Source organism: Bufo gargarizans, chromosome 1 (assembly GCF_014858855.1).
Source record: "Bufo gargarizans isolate SCDJY-AF-19 chromosome 1, ASM1485885v1, whole genome shotgun sequence".
NCBI classification, from domain to species: domain Eukaryota; kingdom Metazoa; phylum Chordata; class Amphibia; order Anura; family Bufonidae; genus Bufo; species Bufo gargarizans.
Window position 1 is genome coordinate 568,310,398 of NC_058080.1, and position 23,386 is coordinate 568,333,783.

A 23,386-nucleotide genomic window follows, 5' to 3' on the forward strand; every position below is an offset into this window, starting at 1 on the left:
GACAGCCACTCCTAGGGAGAGTAGCAGCAGTGCTGAACTTTCTCCATTTATAGCAAGGCTTTTGGAGATACTTTTTTAACCCTTTCCGGCTTTATGCAAGTCAACAATTCTTAATCGTAGGTCTTCTGAGGGCTCTTTTGTGCAAGGCATTCACATCAGGCAATGTTTCTTGTGAAAAGCAAACCCAGAACTGGTGTGTGATTTTTATAGGGCAGGGCAGCTGTAACCAACACCTCCAATCTCATCTCATTGATTGGACTCCAGTTGGCTGACACCTCACTTCAATAAGCTCTTGGAGATGTCATTAGTCTAGGGGTTCACATACTTTTTTTTACCTGCACTGTGAATGTTTACATGGGGTGTTCAATAAAAACATGGTAACATTTCATTATTTGTGTGTTATTAGTTTAAGCAGACTGGGATTGTCTATTGTTGTGACTTAAATGAAGATCAGATCACATTTTATGTCTAATTTGTGCAGAAATCTATATCATTCCAAAGGGTTCACAGACTTTTTCTTGCAACTGTATATCCACAAGTTACAGTATACAGCTGTAAGCAAGAAGTTCAAGGGAGAGTCTTTGACATTAACTGCCACTTATCCAGCCACCATACCTCCTCATCTGGGCATAGAAATTGAACTTTGCACCCACTACTGCTGGATGTACTACAAGTTATACTTTTGCACTGAGCACAGGCTCCTAAGGGGCTCACTGCAGAAGATAGATAGATAGATAGATAATGTTTGGAGCTGGTGTTCTTAATTGCCTCTAGTATTGCACGTCTGTCAAATTAAAGAGAATCTGACATCTCTCCTGACTAGCTGTTCTACAGGCTAGAGCAGCTCTAAACCTCGTCCATCAGTGCCAGGGACGTCACCAGATCTCTAAATAAAAGCCTTCTCCCTATGCGATTCCGCGTTGGGCAAAGGAGAGCATTGGAGCATGAAACAGGGGGGCTGTCTGGGTGAAAATGGGGATATGTCCGGGTTCAGCTCTGAACCTAGACAATCCCTTTAAATGTGAAATATTCAGTAATGGAGTAATGTAGGGGAGTAAATGTATTTGCTAAGTTTCACTACGTGTTAGTATACGCATAGATAACCAAACATGGAAACACAAGTGTATATTGCCTTAATTAAGGGATTTTACCACAAAATGTGGAATAATCATATTTACTTTAAAGTACTGCCTAAAGTGCTGGAGTGTAATTTTCATTTTCATATACTGTATACTGCAATCTGCATGAAATTAAGATAGTTATAAAATCCAATAAAGTTTTTTTTCTAAAGCAATTCACATAAACATGACATTTCTTCCATAGGCAGCTAATGCATAAATCTAATTTCATGACATAATGGATGTTTTTCTACTCGATGAATATGTTGCCCCAAAATGCTTCACTTGATTATCTGCATAGCCTGGAGACCTCTGTCACAATGAAACTAGTACTTTGAAATTAATGGAAGATGTATTTTAATAAAGATGTTATATTACCGTCAATGCTTTACTGTGATTACAAACTTGGTTTCCCCATAGAAAACCTGTGCGCCCGCTTTCTTTAATTTATAGAATTTCTAATCTATCTTTTCAAGTTTAATTACAACCGATATGGCAGCTACTGTATTTGAGCAAATCTTTTCCTGAACTATAAATCTGCACATATATACAGTTATACAATGTGAATGGAACAATGCAAATTTGTCACTAACCATTTGGCTGTCCGAACAATTTTTTAACTTTTGACATGCACAAATATAACCCAAATTATCAAATAAAACATGGAACCTCATAGCCACGTATTTTCTGAAGGCAGACACCAGTCACATTGCGAAAATGTCACCCAGAAAATTCATGCTATTTTGCATCAATTATAATGCTCTGTAAACAAAAATTGCATAAAAACTTCTTCTTCTGCACCCTTAGGCCTCATGCACATGACCGTATTTTTGGTTCGAGTCCACTCCACATATTTTTACGGATCACACACGGACCTATTTATTTCAATGAGTCTGCAAAAACGTACAGCACACGGATGTCATCCATTTACTTTTCACATCCGTGTGGCCAAACCATAAATTATAGAGCTTGACCTATTCTTGTCTGGTTTGAAGACAAGAATAGGATTTTTTATAGTGGGTATTGTGAAAATTGCGGGATGCACAGGGACCGCATCTGTGTTTTGCGGATATGCGATTTGTGGACCTCAAAACAGATATGATCAAGTGCAGGAGGCCTTAGTAGAACAAAAGATCCACCTAAATGTGATAGAGCACATATTATTTCTCATTGAGGGGTGGTAACATGAAGAAAAGTTCCTGTATCACCCCCTTGAGGTCTCTGAAAAGTGAAGGAGGTGCAATGTTTCATCCAGCTAGGACTTCATACAAGTACTTATGTGGGATTAAGACTTCATGCACACGGCCGTGTCCATATTTCAGTTTGCAAACAATGCATCCGCAAAATATAGATGCCTTCTGTGCGAGTTTCACATTTTTTCACTCCCTATAATAGAAAGGACAAAGCCCGTCTGCAATATGGACAGGAATAGGACACATTCTATAATTTGCAGAATCGGCAAAAACACAGAGGTGTGCATGGCCCCATAGAAATAAAAGGGTCATTGTGCTACTGTATCTGTAAAATAGTTCAAACAGCACGCGGTTGTGTGCACGAAAACCTTACTGTGATACCAAGAACTAAGCTCTAGTCCTTCTATTCTAGCCATGGCATATTACATAGAAAAGCAGAAATGTCATCTAAAATACAATTAAAGAGGTTTTTTTAATAATGTGAAAGAGGACAACGCGAGGACTTTTTACTTCTATTTTATTGCTTCCTCTTTTAAGAAGAAATACTGTGTAAGTGAACCAGGTGAAGGACGCTACATTTCACGGACGCTTGTTTTTACCTGGACAGTGGTTATTCCCGGCTCTCGTCCAACTAGAACTTTCCCTGCTTCCAGGGTCGCTATTTTTGATTCTTCAACCTTCATGAAGTCACTCACGAGATCAGTGATATCGAACTGCCAATCTGGTCCTAGCATGTATGTCAGCTGTCCGCCAGAATCTGAAGACTCTGCAACAAACTGCGTGAAGACACGAACCATTGCATGCTGGTACTGGAGGGAACACCCCCGTCCTTTCTTCTCGTCATCCTCTTCATCTTCACTGTCTCTTGTTGGTCTAGGGAGAAATGAAAATGGAAAGTACTAAGTTATTTAAAGTACATATTAAAATAGCATTTTTGCATAAAGCAGCAATTCATTTCAATAAATATCTGCATCTGATATCCCTTGTATATCAGTTGCTGACAGTGGCTTGTTGTCAGTGAATAGAAACATTATTTTTATTTTGAAGATGCTTTGTCGTTATTTTCATACAGTGTTTGAAGTCAATGGAGGTCAATAATTATGACTCCTTATGCCAGAGTGTCATGAAGCCCCTTTTTGCATTTTTTTGAAGCTTCCGCGCCTAACCTTGGACGCATGCAACGTTTTTATACAGCCCTCTACACTGGGGAGTAGTGGGATAGTGCCATCAGCCCTGGCAAGTTCACAAAGATGTATGCCAGTTTCCTGGTGTAAATGACGATTGAAATCTACGCCAGTCAGGGGCTTGAGTAGATCCCAATATAGGCGCATGGACTGGGCCTGCACCTCTGGGATGTCAAAAGTCGGTGTAAAATGGAGTGTGTGAAAGCACCTAATAGACTGTGCTAAAAAAGTGCCACTGACACAAATCAGGTTAAGGCCTCATGCACACGACCGTTGTTTGGGTCCGCATCCGAGACGCCACTTTGGTGGCTCGGATGCGGACCCATTCACTTCAATGGGGCCACAAAAGATGCGGACAGCACTCCGTGTGCTGTCCGCATCCGTGGCTCCGTTAAAAAATTATAACATGTCCTATTCTTGTCCGCGCTTTGCGGACAAGAATAGGCATTTATATTGCCAGCGCCCGCTCTGTTCCGCAAATTTTGGAAGGCAACACAGCGGCTTCAGTTTTTTGCAGATCCGCGGTTTGCAGACCGGAAAAAACGGCGCTGTCATGTAAATGAGGCCTATGTCTTCCTTTTTTCAAAGAGCCTTGGAAAAATGAGATGTGAAATGTAATTGATCACCTCGGGTAACTATTCCACTTTCTTTTTCACAAATTTTTACACAGTTCTCCCACTATATATCAGTTTTTCAATTTACCTTTGACTGCGCTACTTTACAATATATCGAAATTGAATATGACTGTGGCCCAAATGTTGCCACAACGGCAGAAATCCAGTTTTGGAGACTGCCAGTTCTGCTGGTGGCAGTGCGATCACATTCACTTTCATTATATTGTGACGGTCACACGGTCAGGTTTCTGCATGTCAAAATCAGGGCCTCATGCAATCAAGGGCCTCATGCACACGACCGTTATTGTTTTGCGGTCCGTTTATCACTGATTCGTTGTTTTTTCTCTCTCTGATTTGAGTCCTCTTCTGTTCAGTTATTGCACAAAACATATCAGTATGGTTTCTGTATTTGATCCATTTTTTTGTGGATCGTATACAGAAACAGTGACTTATTAATCACCAAACACATGAGCAATATGGGCTGGGCATAGCATTTCTACAGTATGGATCCGCAAAATACGGATGACATACGGATGTGTTCCGTGTGCATTCCGTATTTTTTGTGGACCCATTGACTTGAATGGGGCCTCGGACCGTGATTTGCTGACAATAATAGGACATGCACTACTTTTTTTGCGGAACGGCCATGTGGACAAACGGAAACGGAATGTACAGGGACTAACTTTAGAATTTTCTACAGCCCCATTTAAGTGAATGGTTCTGCAAAAAAATGGAACGGAAGCGGAAAAAAAATACGTTTGTGTGCCTGAGCTCTAAAGGACAGATTCGACTTTTCCTCTTTTTTTGAACTCACTCCTGGTTTTGTCTTTCAAAACTGCAGAAGAAACCTTTCAATGGGTCCGTTGAAAAATCTGAAAATGCACCGTTTGGCAGCCGCATCCGTGATCCGGGTTTCCTGGCCATGAAAAAAATAGGACCTGTCCTATTTTTTTCACGGCCAACGGTTTACAGACCCATTCAAGTCAATGGGTCAGTGAAAAAACACGGATGCACACAAGATTGGCATCTGTGTCTGTGATCCGTGGCCGTAGGTTACTTTTATACAGACGGATCCGAAGATCCGTCTACATAAAAGCTTTTTCAGAGCTGAGTTTTCACTTCAATTCAGATCCGACAGTATATTCTAACACAGAGGCGTTCCCATGGTGATGGGGACGCTTCTAGTTAGAATATACTACGAACTGTGTACATGACTGCCCCCTGCTGCCTGGCAGCATCCGATCTCTTATAGGGGGCTGTGATCCGTACAATGCACCTGAAGGGGTTAATTGTGCATATCATAGCCCCCTGTAAGAGATCCAGGGCTGCCAGGCAGCAGCGGGCAGACCCCCCTCCCTCCCCAGTTTCAATTTCATTAGTGGCCAGTGCGCCCCCCCCTCCCTCTATTGTATTTATATCATTGGTGGCACACTGTGCAGCCTCCCCTCTCTCCCCCCCCCCCCCCGATCATTGGTGGCAGCGGAGAGTTCCGATCGGAGTCCCAGTTTAATTGCTGGGGCTCCGATAAGTAAGCATGGCAACCAGGACGCTACTGCAGTCCTGGTTGCCATGGTTACATAGCACAATTAGAAGCATCATACTTACCTGCTTGCTGCTGCGCTGTCTGTGACTGTTCGGGAGCTCCTCCTACTGGTAAGTGACAGATCATTAAGCAATGCGCCACACAGACCTGTAACTTACCAGTAGGAGGAGCTCCTGGCTGGTCACAGACAGCGCAGCAGCCAGCAGGTAAGTATGATGCTTCTAATATTAATTGTGTGGATCACAGCCCCCTGTAAGAGATCGGGTGCTGCCAGGCAGCAGGGGGCAGTCATGTACACAGTTCGTAGTGTATTCTAACTAGAAGCGTCCCCATCACCATGGGAACGCCTCTGTGTTAGAATATACTATTCGGATATGAGTTTTCACGATGTAACTCAAATCCGATGGTATATTCTAACATAGAGGCGTTCCCATGGTGGTGGGGACGCTTCAAGTTAAAATATACTATCGGATTGGAGAAAACTCTGATACGATGGTATGTAAGGGACTCCTGACTTTACATTGAAAGTCAATGGGGACGGATCCGTTTGCAATTGCACCATATTGTGTCAACGTCAAACTGATCCGTCCCCATTGACTTGCATTGTAATTCAGGACGGATCCGTTTGGCTCCGCACGGTCAGGCGGACACCAAAACGACTTTATTTTCATGTCCGTGGATCCTCCAAAAATCAAGGAAGACCCACGGACGAAAAAACGGTCACGGACCTACGGACCCCGTTTTTGCAGACCTTAAAAAAATAGGTCGTGTGCATGAGGCCTTAAGGTACGACCACACTGCACAGTCGCGTGTAAGGCCAATTAGCCTGCAGATGGCTTTCATTTAACTAATGAAAATCTCACTGTTTGGTCGGTCTTCACTGTTGATAGCAGAGTGGCTACTTCAATACTTATTATTCAATATTCATTAGGTAATTAATAGCTAACTGGCAGAGCAGTTCCTAACCGCAGCACAGCCGCAACCTGACCGCAGCACGACCGTGCTGTGTGGTCATATCCTTACATTTTCTCCAGTGATGATTTTATAGCAGTTACTAGAGATGAGCGAAATGCATATTTTGAAATTCATTTGTGCTTTGTTTGGTGGTAAAAGTCAGTTACCACAGACCATAGCGCAATTCTATGACGGAATGTACAACGGATTGCCTTTAGAGGCATTCCGTTATTCATTCCGTCATAATAGAAGTCTATGGGCTGCAAAACGGATCTATCCCATTTCCGTTATGCAGGAGAGGACTCCCCTGCATAACGGAAACCGGACGGATCTGTTATGCAGCCCATAGACTTCTATTATGACGGAATGAATAACGGAATGCCTCTAAAGGCATTATACATTCCGTAATAGAATTGCATTGTGGTCCATGGTAACGGAATCCATAACGGAATTCTGCTTTTACCACCAAACAAAGCACAAACGGATTTCATAACATGAAATGTGCTCATCCCCAGCAGTTACTATTAAAGGACAGTATACTGAGGGGAATTTATCATGCCCCATACTCCCAGCTTTAAAAAATCTCAAACTAGAGCTACTTTTGGGGTTACTTGTGCAAAAGTTTTGTGAGTTTTTTGAGTTTTTTCACCAATCCCTCCAGTTTTGAAAAAATGGGTGGAAAGGGGGTTTGGTTAGCAATGTTAAAGGCTGGTTTCACACGAGTGAGTTCAATGCATTGAAATCTCAGCATGTGTCTGCGGAAGCTCCCATACTGACCTCTCTAGTACTGACAGAATTGCATAGCATTATACTGATTTATGATGCTATGTAACCCTTAGCCCCCTTTCACATGGGGGTGAGTTGAACGCATTGCACCCGCACTGAATCCAAACCCATTCACTTCAATGGGGCTGTTCAGATGAGTGGTGATTTTCACGCATCACTTGTGCGCTGCGTGAAAATCGCAGCATGTTTTATATTCAGATTTTTCACGCAACGCAGGCCCCATAGAAATGAATGAGGATGCGTGAAAATCGCATAGCATCCGCAAGAAAGTGCGGATACAATGCGATTTTCACGCATGGTTGCTAGGAGACGATGTTAGTAAATTGATAAAAGTCAATTTACTGTATTATTTTCCCTTATAACATGGTTATTAAGGAAAATAATAGCATTCTTAATACAGAATGCTTAGTAAAATGTGGCTTGAGGGGTTAAAAAAATAAATAAAAATGAACTCACCTCATCCTCTTGTTCGCGCAGCCAGCGAACAAGAGGATGAGGTGAGTTCATTTTTTTATATTTTTTAACCCCTCAAGCCCCATTTTACTAAGCATTCTGTATTAAGAATGCTATTATTTTGCCTTATAACCATGTTATAAGGGAAAATAATAAAATGAATAGAACACCTCACCCAAACCTGAACTTCAGTGAAGAAGTCCGGGTTCGGGTCTGGGCACCATATTCAGTTTTTTCTCACGCGCGTGCAAAAAACATTGCACTTGTGCGGAAAAAACTGAACATCGGAACGCAATCATAGTAAAAACTGACTGTAATTGTGCGCCTACTCGCGCGGTTTTCCCGCAATGCACAAGCAACGCATCCGGAGCAAATCCAGGACGCCCGTGTGAAAGGGGCCCTATGGTTCTGGAATTTATTGGATAACACAGACAGCATTCTGTCAGTGTAAGGCCGAATGCACACGGCCGTTGTTCACGGCCGTGAGTGGTCCGTGGAACCGCGGCCTGGATTCCTCCTGAGAGCAGGAGCGCACGGCGTCATTGGTTGCTATGACGCCGTGCGCTCCCTGCTGCCGCCGCAATACAGTACTACACTGGTATGATCTATACCAGTGTATTACTGTACTGTGCCGGCAGCAGGGAGCGCACGGCGTCATAGCAACCAATGACGCCGTGCGCTCCTGCTCTCAGGAGGAATCCAGGCCGCGGTCCCACGGACCGCTCACGGCCGTGAACAACGGCCGTGTGCATTCGGCCTTATCCAATACATTCCAGACCTCTAAGGGTTACATAACATCATAAATCAATATAATGCTATGCGACCTAGGGAGGTCAGGGCAGGAGCTTCCAGAGACACAATGGGTCATAATGTAAAAAAAACTTGTATATCGTGCACTGTGGCCCACTGTTCTGTAAAGTGATGCCTGCTTTTGTTGTCCTCTATTTCTGACACATGTATGATTTTACCAAGATCCTGGAATTTATCGAAAAACATTCGGATACTCTGAATTCCAGATTATTTTACAACCCCATGCACTCGACCGTATCCATTTTGTGCTTCGCACATCATGGGTCCACAAAATACGGATGCAGTCCATGTGAATATGTCCATAAAATGTGGTCCACATTTTAAGGATGTGTTCTATCTTTTTGCAGAACGGGTATATGGATGCCGAAAGCACACAGATGATCCGTGTGCTTTCCGCATCTGTATGTCCATTCCCGCAAAAAGATTGAACATGTGCTATACCTGTCCACACAATGAAGAACAATGACTGATTGAAGTGAATCGGTCCACAAACCGCTGATGCAACATGGACTGTACCCTTATTTAGTGGATCCACAATTTGCGGACCACAAAATAGATACAGTCGTGTGCTTGAGGTCTAACACAGATCTCTTGGATCTGAAGTTTACCGTAGAAGAGTTAGAAAATGAATAAGCATTCTCTTTCCTACTCCAGATATGCTAAAAAGTTGCTTTAAAATATTTTCAGAATTTGCATAGCTCCTATCATTAGGTAACTTTCAATTTATGTAATTCTTCAAAGACAGAAATGTGGAGCTGCAGAATGGGCTTATTTCTGTAATTCTAAATCTGTAACATATACAGTATAATCCCTGAGTTCCAGTAACAAAGGGATTATAGTTAGTAACTCGCACCTGGCTTAGAGCAAAGTCAGAAACATTAAAGGGAACCTATCATCTGGATTTTGGGTATAGAGCTGAGGACATGGGCTGCTAGATCGCCGCTAGCACATCCACAATATCCAGTCCCCATAGCTCTGTGTGCTTTTATTGTGTCAAAAAAAAACAATTTTATATACTGTATATAAGTAAATGAACCTTAGATGAATCCTGTCTCCTCCATGCTTCAGAGATGAGTCCAGCGTTTTCTGAGCCCAGCCATGCCCACTGTGAAGGAGCCCCGACGTCACAAATATAGAGCGCCATAATCTCACGATGCGTGAGCTAGCGCATGCGCAGTTCGTTCCCTGAGGCGGATGCCAGCACAGGGAAGGAACCCTATGCCGACACTGCGCATGCGCTAGCTCGCGAATCGTGAGATTACGGCGCTCTAGCTTTGTGACGTCGGGGAGCAGGGAGGAGATTCTGAGTATGCGGGGCGGTGCTGGGCTCCTTCACAGTGGGCGTGGCTCCTTGGGCTTCTTACTAGCCTCATTTACATATATATATAAAATCGTTTTTTGACACAATAAAAGCACAGAGAGCTATAGGGACTGGATATTGCGGATGTGCTAGCGACAATCTAGCAGCCCATGTCCTCAGCTCTATACCCAAAATCCAGGTGATAGGTTCCCTTTAAGAGGCTTTTTAGGGTGCATTCACATGCTGCAGATTTGTTGCCACTAAAAATCCATTCAATTCATCTGAATTGGGTTATTTGGGAAGCAATGGGATCTCTGCAACCCTCGTTCAGATGAGTGAGAGAGCCACCGAAATGTCTGCATCAAATTTTTGAACTTACCCTTAGGATGAGTTCTTAGGATGGCATCTTTATACAGATTAGGTATCTGTGAGTGAAATACCTAAAATAGCTGGCCGTAATCTGTGCCAGGGCATCTCGAGGCAGTTCAAGTGTTGGAGTGGTTTGCAAAAAAATAGCAATATAAGTGTACAATGTGTGCTTTAGTATCCAGAGCGTACCGTTTTAAAATACCTGAAATAGTTGCCCGAAATTTGTGAAAGAGCATCTCAAGACAATTCAAGTGTTGATGTGGTTGCGAAAATAGCTATTTAAGTGTATAATGCATGTTTTACAATCTAGAGGGTGGCGTTTGAAATCGCTAAGTACAAACACCTGAAATAGTATTATGAAAGCTGGAAAGGGCATCTTTAGACGGTTCAAGTGTTGGTGTGGTTTGCAAAAAATAGTAATATATGCGTACAATGCATGTTTTACTATCCAGAGGGTTCTATTTTAAATCTTAGTGAAAACATCTGAAATAGTAGGCCAAAATCTGGGACATGCCATGTCCAGACAGGTCAAGTGTTGGTGTAGTTAGCAAAAATAGAAATACAAATGTTTAATGCTTGTTTTATAATGTGTGTGTGCACGGGGAAATAATCTCAAAGTAGACTGACAACTTGTATTACAACAGAGGAAGCTTTTTCGTGAATATGTGTATGTGAACACACATTAGGTCCAAATCTTAGTGGCACACAAACTGCATTATTCCCAAAGTAAATTGTTAGTAGAATTGTCTTCAGTATGTTTATAGAAATGGAAGTACATTTGGTAAAAAAAAAAAATCAGGAATACAGAAAGATTCCAAAAGAGAGATCCAGGGTCAAGCTGTCACGCTCGTGTGTGGGAGGAAAACACCACGCCAAGTATAGGAGCGAAAGGGGACAATGGAATAAGGCCTGGAAAATAGGGAAGGAGGATAGACACCTCCTAGATAAAAGCAGTATGAACAGGCCCCAAAGGTAGGCAAGTTCATACACCGGATACCTAGAATCCTATCTCACCCTACAGGACCCTGGAACTAATGTCAGGACTGAGTCTACCTGTTTCTCCAAAGGGAAGGACAAACAGGAGTCTTCCTCAGGCCTAACGACAAACAACAGGGAAAGGCAACACACACATACAGTACAGACCAAAAGTTTGGACACACCTTCTCATTCAAAGAGTTTTCTTTATTTTCATGACTATGAAAATTGTAGATTCACGCTGAAGGCATAAAAACTATGAATTAACACATGTGGAATTATATACATAACAAAAAAGTGTGAAACAACTGAAAATATGTCATATTCTAGGTTCTTCAAAGTAGCCACCTTTTTCTTTGATTACTGCTTTGCACACTCTTGGCATTCTCTTGATGAGCTTCAAGAGGTAGTCACCTGAAATGGTCTTCCAACAGTCTTGAAGGAGTTCCCAGAGATGCTTAGCACTTGTTGGCCCTTTTGCCTTCACTCTGCGGTCCAGCTCACCCCAAATCCATCTCGATTGGGTTCAGGTCCAGTGACTGTGGAGGCCAGGTCATCTGGCGCAGCACCCCATCACTCTCCTTTATGGTCAAATAGCCCTTACACAGCCTGGAGGTGTGTTTGGGGTCATTGACCTGTGGAAAAATAAATGATGGTCCAACTAAATGCAAACCGGATGGAATAGCATGCCGCTGTAAGATGCTGTGGTAGCCATGCTGGTTCAGTATGCCTTCAATTTTGAATAAATCCCCAACAGTGTCACCAGCAAAGCACCCCCACGCCATCACACCTCCTCCTCCATGCTTCACGGTGGGAACCAGGCACGTAGAGTCCATCCGTTCACCTTTTCTGCGTCGCACAAAGACACGGTGGTTGGAACCAAAGATCTCAAATTTAGACTCATCAGACCAAAGCACAGATGTCCACTGGTCTAATGTCCATTCCTTGTGTTCTTTAGCCCAAACAAGTCTCTTCTGCTTGTTGCCTGTCCTTAGCAGTGGTTTCCTAGCAGATATTCTACCATGAAGGTCTGATTCACACAGTCTCCTCTTAACAGTTGTTCTAGAGATGTGTCTGCTGCTAGAACTCTGTGTGGCATTGACCTGGTCTCTAATCTGAGCTGCTGTTAACCTGCGATTTCTGAGGCTGGTGACTCGGATGAACTTATCCTCCGCAGCAGAGGTGACTCTTGGTCTTCCTTTCCTGGGGCGGTCCGCATGATAGCCAGTTTCTTTGTAGCTCTTGATGGTTTTTGTGACTGCACTTGAGAACACTTTCAAAGTTTTCCCAATTTTTCGGACTGACTGACCTTAATTTCTTAAAGTAATGATGGCCCCTCGTTTTTCTTTACTTAGCAGCTTTTTTCTTGCCATAATACAAATTCTAACAGTCTATTCAGTAGGACTTTCAGCTGTGTATCCACCTGACTTCTTTACAACGCAACTGATGGTCCCAACCCCATTTATAAGGCAAGAAATCCCACTTATTAAACCTGACAGGGCACACCTGTGAAGTGAAAACCATTTCAGGTGACTACCTCTTGAAGCTCATCAAGAGAATGCCAAGAGTGTAACAAGCAGTAATCAAAGCAAAAGGTGGCTACTTTGAAGAACCTAGAATATGACATATTTTCTGTTTCACACTTTTTTGTTATGTATATAATTCCACATGTGTTAATTCATAGTTTTGATGCCTTCAGTGTGAATCTACAATTTTCATAGTCATGAAAATAAAGAAAACTCTTTGAATGAGAAGGTGTGTCCAAACTTTTGGTCTGTACTGTATATCAAAACAAAATACAAAAGGGAACAGAAACACTTATCTTCAATGAAGCTTTGTTAGAACCGGGAACTCAGCCGAGAACCAAACACAAGCTAACCACAAGTCCAACAGAAGCTGTAAACCGCATAGCATACAGGGAGAAATAACAATAAATAGAGAAGGCTAAATTGCCACAATAGCAACACCTGGGGATAGAAGGTGTGGCAAGCACCAGAAACAACACAGACGTAATTTGATCCAAAAGGAAAACATGTTAGATCAAACCACGTGATGCCAGTCTCACAGATCTCCTACTACCTGTCGCGGGAATATCCATGACACAGGCCTTGTCCTCCTAGAGTTAGAATGTGGGTAGTAGCAGCAACAGCTATCTGGCCAGGAGTTTGGGTAGTAGTCCATTGTTCTCCCTGGCATTGGAAAAGCGCAACATTATCATTGAGGAGAAAGAGGATGAGATTTTTTATTTGAATAGCTCACTACTTTTGTCTCAACAGCATGATGTGGAGGTGACTTCTGAGTCCGACACCTTGTCTTGGAGCTAGGGGTCACATCATTACTCTAACTCAGGATTTCTCAACTCCAGTCCTCCTGACCTACCTACCAGTCAAGATTTGAGAATATCCCACAGAATGAATACCTGTGGTAAGTCCTGATGCATGGACACTAATTATATTACATGCTCAATACTAAGGAAATCCTGAAAACATGACTGGTAGGTGGGTCCCGAGGACCGGAGTTGAGAAACCCTGATCTAACTCCTTCTTGCAGCAAAAAGCCTTTCAGTGTTGTCTCCTGCCTACTAGGATGCCTTCTTTTTCCTAAGTGGCAACAAAACCCCAGCATGTCCATCGGCAGATAGTCAAGAGAGTTTCCTTGTTGATGACCTGTGTGAAAGCTGTCAGTTTTTTGACTGTCCTGAGGCAGAGATTCAGGAGAAGGCGGGGAACCCTATGCATGCTCGTAATAGTGGCTTCCATAGCCAGGGTATTGGTGGTGGGGGTACTGACAGTGGCAGCCAGGGCTAATACAGAGTAGGGAATCAGGAGGGAGTCCATGGAGCTCACCATAGTATTTCCCAGTCTGATAAAAGTGGCAGGGAGAGTGAGGACTCAGATGATGATTGTGTGTTAGACAGTGCCTGGGAGCCAGATCGGGGTGCTAAGGAGGGATTAACATCAAAGGAGGAGGGCAGCGGCAGCAAAAAAGAGTAGAGGCAATCTATGATCAGAACGTCTCAAAGAATTGCCAGGGCCAGATCTGCTTTGGGAATTGGTGATGTAGCTGAAACTCTGGGTGCATTAGGCCCACAATGTGCTAGAGGCTAAGCCAAACTTGGCTGCCTTCTTGCTCTGTGTGAGTATCACCCACCTGGCAGTCTTTCTTCATGCTACAGGAAGACAGAAGCATTGTCCTGTGCAAGCTCTGAAGAGTAAAATAAGCCGTAGGCAGCCAAACTCAAATATAGGCACCACAGCTCTATTGAACCACATGAAGTGGCATAACCCATTTTGTGGGCAAACAGAGGTTGCAGCCAACTATCACAACAAGAGATTTCTCTTTCTCTCAGTCTCCCATGCAGCAGCCAGCATGCACTTCTTCCTCCGCTTCATCATCAGCTTACACACCTACAAATCTGCTGGTGCACAAATTTAATTTCCACCTGGCCAAGCTACTGGCAGTGCAGTCACTGCCATACCATTTAGTAAAGTCTGCTGCTTTTAGGGAGCTGATGGTGTGGGCTCAGCATCGCAGGAAGATACATAGCCATCATTATTTCTCCCCAAAAGCCATCCTTGCCTTGTACTCTCTGACACTCATTTAGCAAGGGAAGACGGCTGAAAAAGAACAGCAAATGCATTTTTCTGTCCAACATGTAGCTATTGCAGACGATGATGATGACGATGCACTGGCCATGACTCCCAATCTGCTCATTGGAGAGCTGAGCTGGAAACAGTTTCTCCTGCATGTTGCCCAGAATTGCAATCTGACACACTGACAGGTGTATCATTCACATCAAGCAGTCTCATAATTATTAGACAGCTATGCTTTTAGACCATTGCTATAAAAAAAAAGATAAGGGAATGTTTTCCTCCCTCCGAAAGGGAGGCCAAATAAGGCCAGCTCATTCTGCTTAACATGATGAAGCAGTTTTTCCACATGCCAGACTGATGCAAATCAGCAAGCAGAGACCTCCTGTCTCAATGCCCAGGTCAGGCCTACCTAGATTTGAGAACTTGGACTCAACGATAGAAATGATCTCAGCCCGTTTTTGTAGTGTTATGCCACACCAAAATTCGTCGCTTGATTTGTATGTATACCTTGGCTATTGCATGGATCTTTGTTTTTATATGTGTCGTATGTTAATCACCCCGTTTATGCAGGCGTTATCCGATTTGTCAGTCTCTGTGATGACGGCTTGCGCCAGCATTTAAAAGGAGTGGTATGGAGGCACGCATTGACGCACAGCCAGAAAAAGCGCATGTAGCGCGAAACGGCCGCCGCTGATCAATGCGTGCCTGTGAACATCCGCCCCCTGCCTGATGTAATTTGGAACGAATAAAGCTGCCGAAGTTTTTGAAACACACGGGTGAGTGCCGCTGTTTTCATTTGCTCCTCACTACGTTCACATTGAATCTTACCTGTGCAGCTGAGCACCACCGATCGTGTGTTGTCCTCTCCAGCCGTTAACAGCATACGATTCATGTGTTTTCGGCCGGAATAGTGGTGCCGCCCCCTACCTCACTTGTTACATTCTGCTTAACATGATGAAGCAGTTTTTCCACATGCCAGACTGATGCAAATCAGCAAGCAGAGACCTCCTGTCTCAATGCCCAGGTCAGGCCTACCTAGATTCTTGATTCTTGCCCGTCTTTGGTGCATACCCTATGCACTGACCATACAGATTCTGGCAGGCAGACTGGAATAGTTGCACAAACTGGCACAGTATGCTTTCTGTCTTCATTCTTGCCCAGTCTCCAATGTTATCTCAGAGAGGGTTTTCAGTGCCGCATGGGGCATGGTGTCACCCAAACCAACCAAGTTGTTACCCCACCAGTCTCCAAAACATCACTTTTGTCAAAATGAACCAGGAATGGATCCTAGAGAATTTTCACACTCCTCCGACTGAGGCCAATGAATAAATCTGGCCTTGCTGATGATGCCCCATCTTGCCACTGTAGCAGCCTGCTGGCCTCCTACCATCATGTTTTGTATGGCTGCTGCTACCTCCATTATGCTGCTGTCTGCCTGCCAACATGTATCATATGGCTGCTGCTGCTTCCGCTGCAGCTGGTACTCCTTGCTGCTAATCCCCTACTGCCACCACTATTGATGTTACTCATTCACCACCACTACTACTACCACTACTACAACTGCTACTACTACCTGAAAGCTTATCTACTGCCTAGTATGTTCCACGCTATGGTAGCCATGTGCATCTTGTACATTACCCCTTTCCACATGTACACTGTATTGCTGTTGCTCCCAATTAAAAGGAAGGACTATTCTAGGCTCATTCTGACATTTAACACTTGTGCATGCATTATGCCCCGTTAAAGCATACATTTTGGTTCCAACAAGCTAATCTTTTTCTGACAAAAATCACAATGTGCGTGTCATATGCGCAGGCATTTTTAAACCCATAAAGGCTTCATTTTTGGAGGCTTGGCCTTAACAAGCCACTCTTTCTTCTGACAAGTACCACTTGTATGTGTTGTATGGGCAGGCATTCTGAAATTGTGTCAAGTGTCTGGGTTTCCAGATGTAACTAAATGATTTTTGGTCTTGCAGGCCCTTAAGAAATGAAGACGGTGGTCTGTGGTGGTGGATCAGAGGTGTCCGGTTTCTTTTTTTTTCTCCTGAGGGAGCTGTGCTTGTGGTTGGGTGTGTGCTTCTGAATGGGAGGTGAGTTTGTTATGTTTCATGTTTTCTTGGCTTTTGCAAGCGCAGCCTTCCATTCATTGTTTACTTGCTCACCTGTCAACAGTGCAGCGGCGAGCAGGTGTAACTACAAGGTGTCCCATTTATTTCAATGGGACGGCTCATTCCTATTTACGATGATAGGAATGAGCCTCCCAGTTGAAATGATTGCGACGGCTTGTAGTTACCCTACACCTACTCGCCACTGAGCTTTTGATGACAAGCAGGTAAACAATGAAAGGAAGGCTGCAGTCGCATGGAGTGAGGCCTTATCATCAACCAGCTGATCGTGGGGGGTGCCGGGTGTTGGACCCCGCCGATCTGATATTGACGACCTATGTTTAGTCATCAATATTAAAATCCCAGAAAACCCCCTTTAAGTTTGATCTGCTGCAGCTGTGGTTGCAATTTCCGCACTTGTTGATGGTGTATTTAGATATTGTGGATGATGTCATACGCTCCAATTCACAAAATAGAATAAATCATCACTCAAAATAGAATTTAAGCAAATATCTTTATTTATTTAGTTGGGTAATTAAAGGCCGCAATGCTTATTACTTAACCAATTAATTATAATCTGGTTAATCCAATTTATTCTCAAATATAAATAAGTAAATATTTAAACCAATAAACCATATAACACTCAGTCCACTCAGAGAGTGACTTAACCCCACAACGCCACATAAAAACAAGTGGCCCAATAAACATTGCAAGCCTTTAATAAAAACCATTATCAATTATGTTCTGCAAATCTGAAATGAATATATCACATCCAATATCAGAAAGCTGATCATCCTTTTCTTGGTAAAGTCCTCTAACGAATCCTTCTAATTCAACATGTCTGTAATTGCCATGACCAATTTCCTTCAAATAAATCTCCATTTTTTTATTAATTCTTTTCCTAATTGTTTCCAGAAAGGATAACTCAGAATTGAACCAAGAAAATTTTGGGATGATGTCAGAAAATACGAGTACAACACCATCAAGTAAGTAGCATATTTTACATAACAATTCTTTTAATTCATAAATTAACAAATGCGTTTTGATTTTTCCCAAATCAAACGAGCCAATATGTAAAATAAACAGGTCAGGTTTCGACATTTTTGAATATATAAGGCTGACATTCTTGAAGATATCAGAAATTTTAAGGTCAGCAAAGGAAAACCAGTTTATGGAAAATTCTGCTGAATAACCTAAATTAACAGTAGAATGTCTAAAAGCAGATCTTCTCTCAGCCAATTGAATCAGTTCATCACCAAAAATCCATACAACTTTTGAAGGTCCTATATCAATAATGGGGGATTTGAGATTTTATTGTCTGCAGCAATCTCGCTTAATCTTAGAGCAGCAAAGAAAGCTATAGAAAATGCTGCAGAAAATAAATTGGTTTCATATTCCGAAGAACAAACTAATACTAAATTACATATGACCTTTTGTAACAATTCAATAGATAAAGGGCTGGTCTTAACATTGTGGACTGACTTTCTTTTGATACCTTTAATCATTTGTTTAATGATAAAATTATTCAGAATAGAGCTTTCGCCTTTTAATTTAAAGAAAAAAGAAATGCCCGATAATTTTTTAGAAATAGAATCGGCTTGTAAACCGTTGTTGTAAAGATATATAATAAATTTGATAAAATTCCCTAAATTAAAATCAATGTAAGAAATTTTTTGAGATATGCAGAAAAGCTTCCAATCCAACCATGCGGCAGAATATGCTGCCCATGTATTCTTGGCTAATGAACCAAAAATAAGTTCATTAGTTAATCCTCTGATATCTCCCAAAGATGAGTTGGACAAGGAATTCCCATTCGGGAAGCTCGAGGTGTCATTAAGAAGAATTCCTTGAAGCGCTGTCGGGACAAATAATCAGCAATATAATTAGTTTTCCCAGAAATAAATCTAGCTTTTATCCAAATGTTAAATTTTAGACATTGAAAAACTATCTTACGCAATAATGAAGAAACTAACGGAGACTTTGAAGTTAAACAGTTTATGGAAAAAACTACTCCCATATTGTCCGACCTTAGCAGAATTCTCTTATTCTGAAACACTGAGGACCAAATTGTTAGAGAAACTAGAACTGGAAATAATTCTAGAAAAACCAAATTTTTTGAGTACTTGTTATTAGTAATCCAATTTAAAGGCCAACGTTCGGCAGACCAAAAGTTGTCAAAATAAGCACCATATCCAATAGCACCAGACGCATCTGTATAAAGAGACAAGGTGTCTGAGCCAACAAACTCTTCCTGCCAAATGGTGTGACCGTTAAATTCACATAAAAATTGCAACCAAACTGAAATGTCATCCTTTAGTTGTTTGGTGATGCGAATATGGGATCGAGGTGAGGACTTACCTGATGTGGCAGCATACAATCTTTTAGAAAAGACCCTTCCCATGGGAATCACACGAGAAATAAAATTAAGAGAACCTAAAAGAGACTGAAGTTGTTTAAGCGTAATTTTTTCTTTTCCGGATATGCGAGTTAATTGTTGAACAGTATTCTGGATTTTTTCCATTGGTATGCTAAATTCCATTGTTACTGTATTTATATCTATGCCCAAAAACTTGAGATTCGTAGTAGGATAGACAGTTTTATCTACAGCTAATGGAATGCAGAAATATTTAGCTATACCAATGAATCTATTCAGAAGATTCATACAATCATCCGAATCTACACGACCTATAAATAAAAAGTCATCGAGATAATGTAGTAAAAATCCACTACCTGAGTGAATATCCATAACCCAGTGTAGAAAAGTTGAAAACGCCTCAAAATAAAAGCAAGATAGGGTGAATCCCATGGGAAGGGCCATATCATAAAAGAATTTATCGAGAAAATAAAAACAGAGTATTTCACACTGGCTTTATTTTTTTCCATCTCATCGTTTAAGGAACTGAATTTAGGATAAGATAAATTGTGAATAAGACGAAAAGAATTTGGTTCTTTTTTAGGAACTAAAGCTAAAGGAGATATACGAAAATTCAAGAAGGGGGGAGAATCAAAGGGACCAGCAATCCTACCTGCCAAAATTTCAGATTCAATTTTTTCTTTAACAATGTCAATATTTTGTTTTACAGATAACGCATTTTCAACTAGAATGCAACCTGGACCCACAAATTCAGGTATGAAAAACCCATTGGTAAAACTGTCAATTAATAAATTAGCCATCTGAATGTTTGGGTAATGACCTAGCCACTGAATTATTATTGGCAAATTCAGCGGAGTCACCTTGTTTAAACGATTGAATTTCCTTGTTAGAAATTGGGAAGTGAATACCTTGTTTTTTAAAACATTTTGAGGCTGAATGAGAACCGGCACAGAAAGAACACTCGTGTCGGTATTTGCAATTATGTTGCCATCTGCAATGCGAGTCGTTAAATGCGAAACAGATACCTTTTTTGACGTTAATGAAATTGGGTTGACGAAAAAGATTGTTTTTGTTAGGGAGCATTAAATTCAACCAAAGCCCGACATCTTTACTACCCCAATTTAGATTCGGATATACTGCAAGTTTCTGACGAAAGGATTCGTCATACAGACACCAACCCATTCCGCCAAAATTTCTATATGCCTCCAAAATAGTATCTACATGGTAAAATAAACCAGTACAAAGACTAGGAAATTTTTCACCCAAAACTGCTGCGTATATATTAAATGCTTGCAGCCAGTTAAAAAAGGATTTCTGGTGTAATTTTCTATTTTCTTCAGAATCTGATTTTTTGTCTTTCAATAATTCACTTTTTAAATTCTCACTAGATGAAGGAAGAAGAGAAAAAATTTCAACATATTCTTTTCTCCAAATTTTTTCTTTCACGCTCAAGGGTAAATGAAACCCTAATGGAGAAATTTGACACGCCAGAACTTCTTTAACAGATGTCTCTTTTATACCTGAGTTAAATTCAAGCTCAGGAATTACTGCCATTTCAGGGTTAATATTGGACATTTTAGGTACATTAGTGAACGGTTGAATGGTTGAATTAGCAGCAGTCAGACTATTAAGGGTATTAACTTGACTGACATCTGCTAATCCAGACCAAACATTTTTTGGTGATTCATCCTTTTTAGATAGGTAAAGTAAAAATTCATCAAACAACTGAATCTTCAATTTAGAAGAATCAATGTCAAGTGAATTAATCTCTTGATTAATAGTGCCCTGCGGTTTGCAGTCACTTAAAAAGTTATAATTCAGCTCACCAGAAGCAGATGATGTAGGAGGATGATCAACTGTTGAAGCAGGTGATGGCTCCTGAGTGACAGTTGAATGCTGTTGAAAATGACGCCGTTGAATTTTCCTGCTGGCTCGGCTTGAAGATAAGTTGGTTTTCTTGGTCTTAGAAGGAGGCGCATATTGTGAAGGGGAATATGCCCTCTTGTCTCTCCGCTGACGTTTTTTAATCGGCGAGCGGGTCTCAGGTTTTTCGCGCATGCGCAAAAAATTATCGCAGGGAGGATCGATCAGTTCGGCGCTCGCGCCAGGTACTGCGCAGCAGACGGGATTAGAAGATAAAAGAAGCTCTTCTTGCTGGTCCGGTCCTTGCTGTAAGCACTTCCTCAGCCATTCTTCTCCCCCTTGGCTTTCTGCTCTGAAAATAAGTTGTTTCAACAGATCTTCCATGACACAGATGAACGCAGGTCTGTCTCTTGAAAAATACTTACGTGAATGAGCCAAAATCGTTATTTTCTGTTCTTTTATAGGTTCTCAAACTGGCAGTTAAAGTGATCTCCAATCAAATTTGAAGATATCAGCGCAAGCACCCACAGCATCTGGGTTAACCCATTCTTCACATAGGTAAGTAAATAATATAATCAACATATTAACTGTAATGTTAGGTGCCATGTCATCATGGCTCACCACACTGAATTTATCAGTATGGTTCGCTCCAGAGTAAGTGGTGGAGAGAAGCAAGGTTGGTTGTGCAGGTAAATAAGGGTAGGATTAAAGGGAATAGAGTCATGCAGTTTGTGACAAGGACTAAAGGTGTTGTGTTACGGCACAAGTATCTAGAGGCTAGGATTGCAGAGTTTTTGAGAGCCGATGGGGTTCATTTAAATGAAATTGGCATTGATCTCTGGTGTTCTGCCTTGCAGGATGGGATCGAATTGGTGCTTTGGGTGTGGCAGGATGCAAGAAGGTGAGGGGTCACTTATTGCATCAGTGGCGGGTCCTTGAAGTTAGTGGTAATTGTGACTCTGGTGTTGAGGGGAGGGAGCCAAAATGGCTCTGGACTCCCCAGGCATGTGAATCAGTTGTGTGATCTGGCAGAGATCTCCCCAGGTTTATTGCCCATGGTTGCATTGTTCTGCCACTGATCTCGCGCTTATCAGCTAGAGGTAGTTAAGGAGAGGGGTGGGGCAGAATTTCTTTAGGTTTTGGGGCACCAAGAACCCTCCCCTGGTTTAAAGGGTACATTCAGGGAAAGTTATTAGTTGTTTTGATTGGTTGGGAATTTAGGGAAGGACCTTCATTGGTTGAGGCCTTGTAGTGATATTATTTATCTTATTTATGCTGTTTTGTTTAATAAAATGGCTACTGTGGGGAATTAAATCAACATAGTGGTATTGCCATACTGTGGCCGAATGAACATGGCCGTTAGTAACGCCAAACTACGGGAGTCTTGTGCAATCGCCATAGCAGTGGTGCATGCCCAACTGTATTAAAGAAAATTAATTGCGGCCCAATGTTATAAAGGTTCAATGCTAGAAAGGTTATTTTTCTTAATTGGCGACCAATCTTCCACAGTATCTCAATGAGTACAACAGATTAATACTGACCTATCCATGTATAAACTGACCTATGCTGCTAGGGGAACTCCTGAACATTTTCTACACATTGGGACCCTTGGATGCAAGCTCAGATAAGTCTGGCTTTAAACTAGTGTGAGTGTGTCTGTTACAGCTAAAGTTTTTGGGCATCTTCATGTTTTTTTGCTTCTGGTGTTTTTGTTACCGTATTTATCGGCGTATAACACGCACTTTTCCCCCCTGAAAATAGGGGGCAAATGATGTATGCGTGTTATACGCCGATATAATGTTAAGAAGCCATGTTTTTACATACCGAATGTATAACATTAAGACGGCGCATCGCCTGCCGCAGCTCCCTCCTCATGCGCCGCCTGTCCCAGCTCCCTCTGTCATGCGGCGCCTGCCCCAGCTCACTCTGTCATGCGCCGCTTGCCTGTTCATTCATAAAGTGAGATAAGCAGGCAGGCGGCGCATGAGGAGGGAGCTGGGGCAGGCGGCGCATGAGGAGGGAGCTGGGGCAGGCAGCGCATCAGGAGGGAGCTGAGACAGGCGGCGCATGACCGAGGGAGATGCCGGTCTGCGCCGTCTTAATGTTATACCTCCGGTACTACAGTAAGTACCGTACAATTAGATATAGAG

The 23,386-nt window shown here is 42.2% G+C and overlaps 1 protein-coding gene and 1 long non-coding RNA gene across 2 annotated transcripts in view; one reads left to right on the forward strand and one right to left on the reverse strand.

Moving 5' to 3' along the window:
* Positions 1-23,386, reverse strand: part of TMEM132B (transmembrane protein 132B) — a 634,840-nt gene that overhangs the window by 17,440 nt on the left and 594,014 nt on the right. Inside the window, exon 7 of the mRNA XM_044275647.1 lies at positions 2,911-3,184. Within this exon, the coding sequence (XP_044131582.1) occupies positions 2,911-3,184 (274 nt within the window). The remainder of the gene's footprint in view (positions 1-2,910; positions 3,185-23,386) is intronic.
* On the forward strand, positions 17,546-21,884 carry LOC122924501. The gene is made up of 3 exons (XR_006387408.1): positions 17,546-17,985; positions 20,083-20,127; positions 21,701-21,884. It is a non-coding gene; the product is annotated as an uncharacterized LOC122924501 (long non-coding RNA).